The 15,856-nt window shown below is 36.3% G+C and overlaps 1 protein-coding gene across 1 annotated transcript in view; it reads left to right on the forward strand.

The window, feature by feature from the left end:
- Nucleotides 1-1,957: 1,957 nt before the first annotated feature.
- Nucleotides 1,958-15,856, forward strand: part of LOC125682104 (atrial natriuretic peptide receptor 1-like) — a 55,606-nt gene continuing 41,707 nt past the window's right edge. The window contains exons 1-5 of the mRNA XM_048922531.2: nucleotides 1,958-2,425; nucleotides 9,510-9,722; nucleotides 12,173-12,319; nucleotides 12,475-12,626; nucleotides 14,951-15,089. Coding sequence (XP_048778488.1) covers nucleotides 1,966-2,425; nucleotides 9,510-9,722; nucleotides 12,173-12,319; nucleotides 12,475-12,626; nucleotides 14,951-15,089 — 1,111 coding nt within the window. The 5' untranslated portion in view covers nucleotides 1,958-1,965. The remainder of the gene's footprint in view (nucleotides 2,426-9,509; nucleotides 9,723-12,172; nucleotides 12,320-12,474; nucleotides 12,627-14,950; nucleotides 15,090-15,856) is intronic.

Consider the following 15,856-nt stretch of genomic DNA (forward strand, 5'->3'; position numbering starts at 1 on the left):
CTAGGCACCTGATCCCACCTCTGGTGTGTCCAGGGGTCCGTGTTTGCCCAACTATCTATTTTGTGTTGCTTGTAGGAGTTATGAGATTGATCACTGTTCGTTATCTTCACCTTGCATATATAAGATAGTGACCATTCAAAATAAAAATTCAAATACGGACCCCTGGACATAACAGAGGTGTGGAAGTTTTTGAATAAATTCTGCCTCATAAGAATATAAAAACAAGTCAGCTAATAAAGGAGCACAGTTCGTGCCCATGTGATATCCAATAGATTGTTTGAAGACCAAAGACCACGTACATGTAGATATTGTCAATGAGGAACTCCAACATCATTTTAATGTTATTGTTTAGAATTAGAGTGGTTTCTAAAATGTGACTGATCACAAGACATATTTTAGTTTTACTATCTTTATTGAAGAAGGAGTTGAACAGCTTTTTGGAATTTTTTTAAAATCCACAATTGATTTACACTACTTTTTGCAGAGGTTGTGACACAAATACGTTTTGGAGTTTTTCCTTCACAGCAATTAATATTTTGTGAGGGGAATAGGGGTTTGGTAGAACATTTATTGGATCCAAGTTTCCAGATGCTTGACCTTTGTAGTGCAAAATGCGAATAACATTTCAAGCTGAGTTTCAAAGTATGCTTTAATATTCATCAATGTTCGTTATCTTTACTTTTTCATGAAAATTTCAATTAAAGCTTGTAGAGAAATATATTCAAACCAGTAACCTGTTTACAGCTGGCTACCAGTAGCTATAGTTAGCTTTTTTTTTTCCTTGTAGTAACTGGCTACTAGTAGCTAGGTTTTCACACTATTAGTATCAGTTACTAGTAGCTAATTTTCCCAGTTACAAGTAGCTGTTTACTAGTAACCAATTTTTGTCTGTTTAAGTAGCTGGCCACTACTTGCATGTAACCAACTTTATATAAATATTTACATTTCCAATGTCTTTGTCTTTGATATCTTTTCAAATTGTAAGGATAAGCGTTAGATATTAAAAAAACAAAAAACAAATGCGCGTATGAATACTTGATAGATATAGTACGTCTTTTTTAAAAACATGGACTTCCGACAGAGCTAAAAATAGAATGTAATATAAGAACTAAATTTCACTTTTGAAAATACATGAGAGTATGAACTGCAACGATTAATGTGTTTTCAAATATGAAATTAATTCTAACTTTTCTCTATTCATAATTAAATAGCCAGTTACTTGTAGCTACATGTAACTTTACCAATTTATATTTAGCATGTTTCGACATGACAAATTCACCTAAAACAGGAAAGATGCGTGTTATTTGTTTGAGTCTACTCGAATGTGTATGTAACTCCGAATCGGGGTATAAAAATTATATAAAGTGATATCTCCCCAACCTATTAAAGCCTGGGGTCGTGAAACCATCTTTATGTTATAAAATCACAAAACACGCCTAAACAGTTAAAACTGTCAGATATTATATTTATATCCATTGATTTGTTTATAGTAATAAAGTAGGGAAATTGATAAATACTCATCATAATTCCTCTTTTTGCGTAGGAAGCAGGTTCTATACAATACACATCAATACATGCTCGTCTTTGTAAACTACGAAATACCACTGTGACTGAAAAAGAGATTTCAAATGTGTATATTATACGTTTGCTTGTTTGTGTAATATACATCAATAATAATGTCAAATTGGATATTAATTACTCGATCGCAAATACCTGAACGGCTGAAGCAATACTACTTCGTTCACTATAGATACAGGGATTCATTACTTTGATACACGAGCTGGGTTATTCCGTCATGAATCAATTAGCGTCTTATTCGTCGTCTGAATTATGAAAGTACAACTATACAGTGACCAACGAGTTTATCGGATTACATTAAATCAAAAGATTCCAGTTCTGTTAAAGAGCTTGAACTGTGATCATGATGAGTCTCCTTGTAGTCCGTATCAGAAATTCATAGTTAAGATGGTATTGGTGAAAATGTGCACGAAGACCATATTTTTGCTTTTCTCTATTATTTTGCTTTACGTCCACTCCCTGACCGATGTGAAAGTCGGCGTTTTACTTATGACAAGTGCGGAAGAACCTTTTGATCTTCGTCGAGTAGGACCTGCTTTGGACATCGCGTTCGAGCTTTCCGAATCACGGTATGGAATACGTTTTACACCAATCTATCATAATTACACAGGATTTTGCCCCAAAGAGACAGTAATTGGACACCTTTCGGAACTTCACTATGTTTACAAAGTAAATGCAGTGATAGGACCTGCCTGTTCGGCTACCCTCGTGGCAGCAGGGAGACTCGCTCAGTACCTAAATATCCCGATTGTCAGTGGAGTTGGGGATCTCATAATTCGAAATGTTCTGGACAAAGACATGTACACAACATTCACGAGGACGTCTTACAATTTAGGGAAATTGTCAAGTAAGATATATCCCTGCATACCTAAATTGATCAATAACATAAGTGATGTTGAATTCATCGTGAATGCTATAACAAAGATGAATTTTTTATTTGAACTTTCATTTCTTTATCTATGGTAAGCTTTAATACCCTAGAATAATAATATCAAATCTAAGTTTTCGTACTTTAAACATCCATACCGAATAAAAGAATATGTGAAATATAATGCAATGGTTAAATAGTTGTGGTTTCTATCTATTTTATTGTTGATGTATTTTAAGCATCTTTTTCAGCTATAATAATCACAAAACACGGTATTATATGCTTTTATCTGAACATATCTTATTTATATAAATCAAGACAAAAAGAAGGTTGACAAACAAGATCTAAAATTATGAGTACTTATATATTCATAATTGTTATCTCAAGTTATACACATTTGGTATTGAAGGAGTTTAGGCATAATTTTCAACCTCAATGATCACAACATATACATGTTGTATGATATCTTCAAATTAAATGACATGTCTTAAGTTACGCATAATCTATGCCCTAAAGAATACATGTAGTTGGCGGGGACCCAGGGTGTAGGTTCCCGAAAATTTGTGATTTTTTAAATTCGGAACTGCGACTTCAGTTCTGATATGACAAACATGTTTCAAATTGTAATCGAGATATTGAAAATTTAAATGAAATTTATACTGTTGGTGAATATGACACAAACAAATTCATAAAAAATCTCATTGAGGTATAAATTACGTAAATTTACGAAAGAAAAGGTAAAGAAATTCAAAACTTGATACAGAATGTGAAAATCTCAATTGAAGTAAAAAGTGTTCGAAATATAGGTTTCTAGATTCTGCTTTGCAAATAATTAAGAACGATGTCATGTGGTCCTTGAAATGTCAAACTTGTAGAAACAATGAATTACTAGATTTTGAATTATATTATTCATAAAAATGTATACAAATAGTTTAGTTAGTGACCGACGAATTTTAACTATCATTTTATATTTGTATCGATCCAGTCTCATTTTTCTTTACTAGACACGTTATTAAACAGAAATAAATCAGAAACGCCTGTCTCACTTTCGAGTTTCTCGGAGATCTCGCACTCTCGCAGTGTCAGATTCAGAGGATAGTGTTTCGACGAAGTCATGAATCACGGTTTTTCCATTATTACGCCAATCATTGCATAAGCTGTTCACTTGTAATGTGTATATTCAGAAAATACCTCCTTTATGAGGAAAACAAACCTGTTTCACATCAATAAAGTACATGCATTATGAACTCATTTAGAGTACCAGCACATCAATCAGGGGAATGTTCTCGAATATTTCAGTTAGATATAATGTGCATGAAACCTTTTCTTAAGAAATGAAAGAATTGAATATCACTATTTCAAACGAATAACTATGTTGCATTGGATTTCGTTTATAATTTTCTTTCCCAATTTCATAGGTGTATTATAAATGTTTATTGCAATATTGTATGCTGTTGTGTGGGAATCAATATCATATCATAGCGTTCACAATGTGTGGCGAATAATGAACAGATACTAATGAATTACTCTTAATAGAAATATTCATATCTTCCTAAATTGTTCCTCTTAACTCATAAAAATGCTGACATTTCATAATTGTTTATTGATTTCCCCATAATCAATAGATGAATACTTTTCATACACATAAATCACAGGCCTTGAAGGTTAAGAACAGTACAACTTTATAATTCTCAACCTTTCATCATATATAATTTATTTGATTTTAATTGAATTTTTAAAATATAGTTAGGTATATGTAATACTTTATCTTTTTGCAAATACTAGTCATTATCAAATCTTGGACATATTCCTTTCAAAGTCACAGCCAACCCACGGGTGCTTGTGGACAGGACTTCCGGTACCCCCCTTCTTCTATTTTTAAATGTTCAATTCCTTGGGTATTACGGATGTATTTTTGATAAAATATGTAACTTCAGAGTTTATATATTTCAATGGAATACACAAATCTTGCATAGAAACCGTTTTTAAAAATGTCATATCACCGATCATAATATATAAGCCAACCTGCTTTATTTCCAAGAATTCTTTATGATTCTGAGCAATGATTTACACGTATGAATATGTTTTCTGCTCGTATGGGATTCACTAGGATGTTCGGGCCGGATGATTACAGCATTTGTATGGGAGTCACTAGGATGTTCGTGCCGAATGATTACAGCATTTGGGGTGGGGTGGATCCAATATGGTACAGGAAGAAAATTGAAGTCTTCAAAATGGAAGAGTTTATATATCCGTTTCGTAATATCAATATTCACTATTGACACAGTTTTTGTGTTTTGAAATTCGAATTCCACTAGCTATTCTATGCTTACTCCTGATCCCACCTCTGGTATATCCAGGGTCCGTTCATCTGTCCAACTCTTAATTTTATATCCCTTATAGGAAATATGAGATTGATCACTGTTCGTTATCTTCACATTTCCTGCATAATGCTCGTCTCTGCGTGTGACGTCATAGGCGACAAACACCCAGATGGCGACATGATATGACAATGAGCTTTATTCTCATAACCGTGCAACAGTGAGAGAAGAGACATGTGTAAAACAACACCAGCTCTGTTTTGTATTCCTTATAGGAGTAATGAAATTGATCACTGTTCGCTGTCTTCACCTTTCACAGTTCTCTTATTTCAGGGAACACTTCTAGTATACCGGTCCCCAAAATATGGCGCTAAAATAAGTGCTGTCGAAGGCGGTTTAGTATATATTATACATGTACGTTAAAACGGTTTTAAAAACTCGCAAAATTAAGCTCAAAATTGAATTCCTTGTGTAAAATGAACTTTAAAAAACTGGTTTTTAAACACGGTTTTTAAATTCGAAATAATAACTGAATGCAAAAATACGTATAGTTTATGTCCCAATATAGATAGGATCTGTTGTTTAGGAAATTGTCACGTGTGCGTTATCTTACGTAATTCTCCTGAATATTATCTCACTGATGTTGATGTAGACAAACTGAATTTCATCTGGGTTAATATTTGAAATTTGAGGGCGAGACAGCCCCTTGACAACTGGCCGAAACAGAGATATCTCAGCCGAGATAGAGATATTTCGGTCCTTAGGGCGAGACAGCCCTACCTCCTTGCAGCTGTCTCACCCTAGCCAAGATAGGTGAATCAGGACTGATACACTACTAGGTATATGATATATGTCGAGGTATTTATCTGATTTTCAACGCAATTGTAAGATATTCTAAATGTATCATCTCTACAGCATCACCTTTATGAAATCCCCATATTTTACAAACATATCAATACACTTCCTACATGAAAACCCTGTGACACAATTAAAATACATATCTTTCATCGATTTCAAAAGTTTAAACATACATTTTCTCCGTTGGGAAGCCAACTGTTAATCTATTTTCACAATTTTTCAATAGTTAGTAGAAAAACTGAAAGTTGCTTGATTATGAAAAACAAAATGAACAAGTATCCATAATTTTCAGTGTACGCCAATTATGTTTATCAGGTGTGATTTGATTGGAATTCTGTAAGTAATCTCATGGTTTATGAAATTTGAAATATTGAAAAATCTACAACCACAATGTGCATGCTTTATAAATTGTATAGATTTGAAGATGTAAAATTGAAATATTTTTAAAACAATTTCCTCACGATAGAGTGAAGATTTGAAATAGCGACTCTCATTCAAATTTAGGTTTTGCCCTTCTGCAATTTAGTTAGATAATTTGCAAAAGACATATACTGAATTAGACAAAAATCCAAAGTACAGCAAACAAAAATACTGTAACAGTATTCCAACTATTGCCACATGATAAATTCATAGGTCCTCGACCAGCTTCTCCTATAGGTGTAATGTTTACTAAATACGAAAGAATTCACTGCAGGCCTGATTCTTCGATGTTATACATCCAACTTTAGAATAGGTTGTGAATATAGTGGATTAAATCATTTGTGGGGTTTGTATGAACAATTGAAGATAATTAACAGCGATCAATCTCATAACTCCTATAAGGAATACAAAATTAAGAGTTGGGCAAACATGGACCCCTAGATCAGAGGTGGGATCAGGTGTCTAGGAGGAGTAAGCATACCCTGTCGACCGGTCACACCCATCGTGCCTTGTTTTACATCCGATTTTGTAAAGACATCACCAGCTTCAGGTGAGGTGCCACAAATAATGCTAACAGTCGTAACAGCGAAGGATCTTTATCGTACCAACGCCTAATTCTATCACGATTTCACAATTCAAAAAGACATGTGTCTCCTAGAATTAAATCAGAAAGCTAAAATTGTTCTGAAGAAGGAAATAATAAGATAAATTTGAATTAAAATCAAATTTCATTTTCCTTAAAAATGAAGCTGGTCACTTTCGAGGGAGGTGCCATTAAATCTTATCGTCAATCAAGTATGCATTATTTTGAACATCGGAAATGTAACACTTTAAGGAAAATAAGTTAATCACCAGATTGGCTGTTTCTTTTTCAATTTTCGTAAAAAGAGGTAACAATCAACTTGACAACAGAAAAAAACACCTTATCGATAATGCTTTAACCGTGTTTGGAAATTACACCGGAGCTACGAAATGCCGACCATTGCGACTTTTCCTACACACGCTTATTTTAATAGAGCTATTACATGTGTATCTGAGGTCGATGAATAATGACAACCGTTCAATTACGGCAAGCTATTAGCTGCAACCTGATTAACTAAATAAAACTAATGTATATATGTACAACACTTTGGATAGTAACTTCCGCAGATTCACCAAGAAAACGACAATCAGAGCCGCGTTATTTTATGGCGTTCTGATCAGGGCATTATCTCCTTTTCTTCGCTTTTTATGCAAAGATGCGAGGGGCGAAAAATTGCGAGAGCGAGGGACCGAAGTTTTGAGAATAAAGAAGCAAAGGAATGAAAATATGATTGATCACTGTTCGTTATCGTCACCTTTCATGAAGGCGCGGGTTCGAATCCCGCTCGCGCTGGTAAGTGAGAAAGTTTCCCAGTTTACTTTCGGAAGGTCGGTGGTCTCTTCCAAGGTACATTGTATCTGGGTTCTCTCTTCCATCTATAAAAACTGGGCGCCACCAGATAACTGCAAAATTGTTGAGTGGCGGAAAACATCAATCAATCATAAAGGCGAAGAAGCAAAATTATCGGTCTTTCGCCATCAACTTCGAAATACAAACGTTGTTGGTTCATCAGCAGCATCATCATCATCATCATCAATTCCGTCTTTCCATATTTAGAATTGAGCCTTGTATAATTCCTCTTTATTCTGTTCTGTCTTTGGCTTCCCTTGCGGAGTCATACAACGATCCAAATCCCAGTTTTTTCCTTTCTTTTCCCACAGTTCTCGTCTTCCTTGTTTCCTACCCCTTCGGGTGGCCAGTCTAGGGTTGTTTATAGCATGGTTATTACTTATCATCGTTAGTACATGTCCTATCTATTTCCATCTCGTTTTTATATTTTCCATGTCGATTAATTCTCTAACGCTTTCATTTGGAATCAGGCCAGAATCCTCTCCAGTTACCACCCTATGCTAAATCTCTATTTTTGGAAGTTTAACTACCAACCCTTTGATCCAATCTTGTGGTATATTATATGCTCTCCATACGTTGTGAATGGCCTTTTGTGTTTTATCAACTGCTGTCAGTATCTGCTTTTAGGAGTTTTACAGTGATGTTATTGAATCCTGGTGATTTCCAAGTCTTCAGTTCCCTGATGGTATTTTGGTATTATTTTCATTTTTTTCTAGTATCAGGTTTTTCATCTCAACATATTTGCATTTCACAACACAAAGAACCGGTCGTGGTAGCTCAGTGGTAGTGTTCGCTTTGTAATCGGTGGGTCGTGGGTCAAGCCCCGCTCATGCCATGGCCGCATAAAACCTAAGACATAAACATATGTAGCGGTTTCTTTGTCTAAATTTGTGGTACTCCAGCTAAAGCTAGTGACGTCTCAATAGGAGTGAAAAAAATCTTGACGGACCGTAAAAATACACACAAAAAACACAACACTAGGATTCATCGGTTTATCTTTCCACAACTTATTAGTGACATCATACACACTTTTCATATTGCCAGTTCGTGCGCATCTTCTGTCTCTCCTTCTAACTCGATTTCCCTTGCCCGTTTCTTTGTCCTTTATCACTGTAATCCTTCCATAGTCTTTTTTTTTACTCTTTCCGATCGATCAAAGTTAAATTTTCTTTCAGCTGCTTCTTCTCATCTAGACCTTTTCCCAGTTCTTGTCATTCATCCATTCCTTGTGTATTCTATTTCTTGGTCCTAAGACTTGCATTGCGCTTTCGTTATAGTTTCAAAGGTTTCCCATTGGCTTTATATGTCATCGTTTGTTGATTCTTGTTCAAGGATGCTGAATCTATTTCTGAATTAAATCCTGAATTTCTCTATTGTTTCTTTTGAGCTGTTGGTACACATACGTGAAACCATAAAAATGGAGTTTGATGGAGACAAAAAGGATGTGGTAGATAATCTAATAGAACATTCATTGAATGAGTTTGATACACACTTTAGTATATCCATATTGGAATCTACTGAATATGAACAAATCACCTTCCTGCAAACGTAATTCATTCCAAGTTGTAAATAAATTTGAAGAAAATTCGTTATCTTCACAGTTGAGAAGACGTAGGAGCGATATTATTTTCACTCTTTCGCCTTTGTGTTTTCGCTCTTTCGCCTTTACCCTGTCGCTTCATTTTTCGCGCTACACCTCCGCAATTTCACTCTTTCGCCCTCAACGCGAAGGAGCAAGTGCCTGATGATAATACCATAGTGGACCTTTTCTGAATAATCTATCATAATAATAGTCTAGTAGTGATGATTGGAGAGAAAGAGATATGTAGAACATGTTGACTCGCCTTTAAAAGCGGAAACGGTTACTGCTTGCCCCCGGTGAAATACACTTCCTTCAATCCACTAACAACGTCAATTTCAGCATCAAACTGAAAGTGAATTAATTGATTATCAATGATACTTTGTATATTTGATAAATAATGAAGACGTTTGGAATTTTCATCGATTCTTAATCTACTTTCCTTCTTTTCAGATTCTATGGTGGAAATTCTAAAAGAGTATTCATGGTCTCATATAGCTATTCTATATGACCAGGATTACGTGTTCTTTAATCTAGCGGGAAGTCAATTGGCAATTGACCTTAAAGGCATAGAAAGCTTACCTCGACCTGTGGATATTCCTTTTTCTGCCACAAAACTCAAAGACCCGGGGTCGTTACTTTTGGAAGCTAGTCAACATGCTAGATGTAAGTATGAGACCAAAATGCATATGACGGAATTGGCAATAGATACCGTATTCTATGGTTCCCATAGGTATTCGGTTAGAATAGGTCCTCAGTACCCCTTGATTGTTGTAAGAGGCGACCAAATGGGGGCGGTACTTCGGATGAGACCACAAAAACCGAGGCCCCGTGTCACAGCAGGTGTGGCATGAAAAGATCCCTCCCTACTCAAAGGCTGTAAGCGCCGAGCCTAGGCCTAAATTGTACAGCACTTCTCCGGCAATGATGATGTCTCCTTATGAGTAGAAAATTCTCAAGCGGGACGTTAAACAATATTCAACCAATCAAACAAGAGGTACTGTGAGCAATGCTCACTAAGAATACCCCCCGCTTACCCCAATCTCCCAAAGGGTGTTGTTAATAGGTATAAATTACCTCTTTCCTGAGTGTAAAAATATGGTATGCCTTTGTAGAAGAAAATTGAAGATATAGTCCGAACACAAATCCATGGCATGAACCTATAATTTTGACCTTGGGATCAAAGGTCAAGGTCATAAGAGGTCATGAATGTACATGACACATAGTCTCATGGTGATACACCCATGTCTTATGGTATGACTATGTCAAAATCCTATAATCAATTTTGACCTTGAGGTCAAAGTTCAAGTTCATATAGAGGTCATGAAGGTACCCGACACATCGTCTCATGGGGATCCATCTGTGTGCCAAATATGGTATGCCTATGTCAAAGAACAAAGAAGTCATGACCCTCACACTAATCCCTTGTAAAAATCTTTAATTTTGACCTTGAGGTCAAGGTCATATAGAGGTCATGAAGGTACTCGACACATCGTCTCATGGGGATCCATCTGTGTGCCAAATATGGTATGCCTAAGTCAAAGAACAAAGAAGTTATGGCCCGGACACGAATATGCACAGACAGACGGACAGACCGAGTGATTCCTATATACCCCCAGAACTTCGTTCGGGGGGGGGGGGGGGGGGGTTATAACAATCAACCGTATTCTATGAGATTAAAATGACTTTTCACCACGTTTAAAACGATGAAACATAGACTCAATGCGTGTAAAACAAAAGATTTTCATTTGAACTAGTTCGTATTTTCCACGCAAATACTCAAATAATTCTACGTAAATCTTCACCATCTCCAAATGCAGCACATTAAACTACGGAATTTGTCGTTGCAGCTCCGCAATTTACAATTGCAATGTATGCTACTGACAAACAAGGTCAGCATTTCGCAAATTCCAGGGTCATTGTAACGATCTAGTTTGCCAATACCACCTGTCATTGGGTTAAATGCTGTCTGAAGTGTTTGCCTGATCAAGCTATAGTGCTCACGGCGGGTGTGACCGGTCGACAGGGGATGCTTACTCTTCCTAGGTACCTAATCCCACTTCTGGTATATCCTGGGGTCCGTGTTTGCCCATCTCTTAATTTTGTATTCCTGATAGGAGTTGAGATTAATCACTGTTCGTTATCTTCACCGTTTCATTTCATTTCATAGTCCTTGGGGCTAGTGATAATTTTAAGTAATACTCAGGTGATAAGGCATGTGGGCTTCTTGTTTTCTGAAGGAAACAGAGGTAGACAATATGTAGCCAATTAACTATAAAGAGGTTAATGAAAAATCACCAGGAGCATGGACTATTCATTGTTTTGGCTCTAAGAAGGTCCTACAGACATGTCAGAGTTTCATGTAAAAATTCATATCTTCATCCACATGATTTACCTAATAATTTCTACCTTCCAGATGAATTAACACATTATCAATATCGAATGTTTACTTGGGTGATATGGAGTCTTTTCCATTATCTTGCTTCTGCCTTAAGTCTCTCTGTTTCGCAAATCAGTCAAAAGGATTTCGTACAATTTTGAATGCAAAGGCAGATCAGTTGCTATATTTACCTGTGTATTTGATTCTCATGCTCATGAGAACGAAGTTAAATCCTCGCCTAATCCCATGGGGATCCGGGTTAGAATAGGTCCTCAGTACCCCTTGCTTGTCGTAAGAGGCGACCAAATGGGGCGATCCTTCGGATGAAACCGCAAAAATAGAGGCCCCGTGTCACAGCAGGTGTGGCACGATAAAGATCCCTCCCTGCTCAAGGGCCGTAAGCGCCGAGCATAGGCCTAAATTTTGCAGCCCTTCACCGGCAGTGGTGACGTCTCCATATGAGTGAAATATTCTCGAGAGGGACGTTAAACAATATAAAATCAATCAACCACCCATGCTGTAATACTGTTTTACTGACAGTGTGTAGATTTTCAAACTTATACTTTGATATTGTTTTTCTCTTCAAAGACAAAGTCGTCTCTAGCAGCACAGGAATTAAACAGAATTTTTACATTTTTACATATACAACATATGGCAGTATTATGACATTTTGTATCGTTCTGTACCTCTTTACAATACTTTGATTTAGATATCAGATTATACTTTTCATTCACAGTCTTCGTTATATTCTGTTCCGCCGACCTCCTGAGACATTTTCTGTACCGCGCCGACCAGTTAGAAATGACCAATGGTGGTTTCGTTTTCCTGGCAATGGAATTATTTCCCTCCGATTGGCTGGGACATTACATGCTGTTTTACAGAGGTAAGAAAAGATACAGGTAATTCAGTAAGTTTGTCATAATTTTAGAATTGTTGACCTATGAAAACTAAACTTATCTTTTGATAATACCAAGAATACTTACGATGAATATAATCACTCTGTTTTCAAGTTATTTAAGATGATTTCTTTTTAATCAGGGGATTACATGGATACTGCCGTCACAAAGGCCTATCAGTCGCTCCTGCTTTTGACTATCCATCAGCCAGACAACGTGGAGTACCTTAAGTTTGCCGAGGACGTCAAACAAAGAAGCAGACGAGATTATGGCTATGAATTTGGACATGACGAGGTCAGCTGATTTCAACGATTGCATCTTTTTAAGGAAATCAAAAGGTTCCACGAGGGTTTAATGAAAGTCTTGATAAACAAAGTACTAAAGTGTATATAATATCACTATTACATGTATCGGCGAAAGCGAAGATGAAGACTTTGCATTTGAAACCAAACCGTTTGAAAACATCACGTATAAAAGTTAAGATATAAATGTTGCATTTTTGATAATGGAATTTTCTTTCTAGAACAATATTCCTACAAATATATGATTTGAATTCATTTCCTTGTTCGATTCCTTACCAAATCATCATTGGAAATAAAATGTGCCTTTACTTAAAACACATCACTTACAATATATCTATATGTACACACTTACAATCTATCTCTCTGTACAAACAGCTGATAGAGAAACACAGATTTACGTCTAGGTCACATATGTACATGTAAAACTTGAATAAGAAAGATTTGCTTGGAATAGCTTTCTGTCATACCCCTTCAAAGGAACTATACAGACCGCCTGTCCAGAAAATTTTCCAATATCCTTCAAACGAACAGGATAAAAATGCACATGTATTTATCAAATTCTCATTTTGTAATCTAGCAAATATGCACGACTTAAATCATTTGATGTATTTTATTATCTCAACATTCGACGTAATTGCAAAGACAAGTAGTAGATATTTATGGTACAGTGTATTACAAAGTACGCTTTATTTCATCCATGGCCGTATGATTAGAGCATCGCTTTCAAAAATCAACACGGTATCTCACCTCTGGTCAGCGCGGGTTCGAATCCGGCTCGTGCCGGTAAGTGAGCAATTTTCCCAGTTTACTTTCGGAAGGTCAGTGGTCTCTTCCCAGGTACATCGTATCTGGGTTCTCTCTTCCACCAATAAATAACTGGGCCCCACCAGATAACTGAAAAATTGTTGAGTGTGGCGGAAAACAGCAAAACAATCAATCAATCATCCTCTGAATGTTTAAGACCCGGGACTCCGATTTTTCACTCCTTGTACTTCCCGTGACTTCTCCCCGTTTGGGACATGACTCCATGATAAATGTTACTACTCCAACGCATGGCAATATAATAACTAAAAATTCTTAAATATTTGATGAATTTGGTAAAACTGCAATTCTGGATTATATTATGGGAAAAGTCCGGTGATATCCAGAGCCTGGATGGCAAATCATCTAAGAGTGTTCTAATACCATGTAGTTTATTCCATGCATAGAAATGCTCAGCATATACCTCATTTTGTAATGCGAACTGCTTTTTAATGACAAATATTGTAAAATCCCAACGACATGGTCGAATGTAGCAAAGCGAACTCAGCTATGACCTGAAATAGGGGTTTTAATTGAAAATGATAACTATTAAATATGAAATAATTTCAATAATCAAATTTACTGTTTTGGAAAATAAAACCACAATTAGATGATTTAATTTATAATTTTAAAAAGTCGACTTTCACATATTATTAACTTTAAATAATTTTGAAATGTCGACTTTCTCGTAATTATTTGAGTATAATGTGAAAAACATTATACGTGGATTCAGGATATAGAATTGATATTCTTCGTTATAAACAAGAGGCCCATGAGTCACAATGCTCGCCAGAGTCACCTTGGCCCTGGTGATCCTCAGATGATCTTTTAAAAGATTTCTTCCATCCTTATGCTCTTGACAACATTAATACTATTTTATCATCGCATCCTAGCTCCACGCGGTCATAGTTCAACCGAACCGAATCCACACTCAACATGAGGATGTTTCAATGTCACTAACATGGCCTTGCTGCTCGGGAGAAGATCCCCCGATATTTATCTGCTTTTCTTGAGAAGATTTGGATTGATCCCCCCCCCATATATCACCATGTAAATTTTCCCCCTATCGTGGCCCGATCCTATCGCTGGAGGCCACAAATTAAACAAACTTGAATTTACACCACCCGAGGATCCTTTTATATCATTATGACTAATCATAGTCCGCCTGTTGTTGAGAACATTTTTAAAAAGAGTGTTCTCGATATTTGTCCCGTCCTACCCCCTGCATCCATTATTTGGATAAACATGAATCTTCACAATATGAATGATTAATTATATTACCTTTGATAACGTTAGAATTTTCACACCGTCCTGAATAGTGATTTGGCAGTTATTAGTTACCCTTCGTTACAGAAAACACGTGCCTCTCTATTGCGTGCATCGTAATTCTCTGAATTTTCTTAATTAAAGAACATGTTCATGTATCGCAAAAATAGTACATATTGTTGATAAAAGAAAATTAATGCATATACATTCATTTCTAATTCAAATTATAATTATTTCCTTATCCATTAGGTAGTGAATTACTTCATCACTGCATTTTATGATGGAGCTATTTATTTGGCGGAAAGTTACAACCGAACTATTCAAGATGGCAGTTCTATTACTGATGGTATGGCGGTGGCACAGAAAATGTGGAATAATACTTACGAAGGTATGATTTAAACTTTACTTAAAACACTTGTTGGATAAGGTATTTTTAAAAGGGAAATAAAGCTACTGAAATAGATTTTCTTATTCATTTGTGCGGTAGTGGAGAGTGGAGAGTTGTGAATGACGATTTGCATACATCGTACGCCGAACAGTGATCTTTATTAGTTGTTTTAAACCATGAATATAATCTAGCAAGATACAAAAGAATTGACAGGAATAAAATGCTGTACATTTCCTGCAATGTTTTTAGTTCTACACATTGAGATATACAAGCTGATGATTGTGTAATATTGAATTTCAAAGGACCAGTGCATCTTTATTAGGAGTCAGTTATCAGGATGAGGACAGTGTGGAGTCGGTTATCAATATGGGGACAGTGTGGAGTCAGGGTGAGGACAGTGTGGAGTTGCTTATCGGGGTGAGAACTATGTGGGGTTAGTTAACAAGATGGGGATAGTGTGGAGTCGTTTATCAGAATGAGGACAGTATGGAGTCAGTTACATGTATAAAAGTGGGGACAGTGTGGATTCAGTGATCAGAGTTTGGACAGTATGGAGTTGGTTATGAAGATGGGGACAGTGTGGAGTCAGTTATCAGATTGAGGACAGTGTGGAGTCAGTTATAAAGATGGGGACAGTGTGTAGTCGGTTATCAGGTTGAGGACAGTGTGGAGTCGGTTATCAGAGTGAGGACAGTGTGGAGTCGGTTATCAGAGTGGGAACAGTGTGAAATTGGTTTTCAGGATGAGAACAGTGTGGGGTCAGTTAT

Source organism: Ostrea edulis, chromosome 1, assembly GCF_947568905.1.
Source record: "Ostrea edulis chromosome 1, xbOstEdul1.1, whole genome shotgun sequence".
NCBI classification, from domain to species: domain Eukaryota; kingdom Metazoa; phylum Mollusca; class Bivalvia; order Ostreida; family Ostreidae; genus Ostrea; species Ostrea edulis.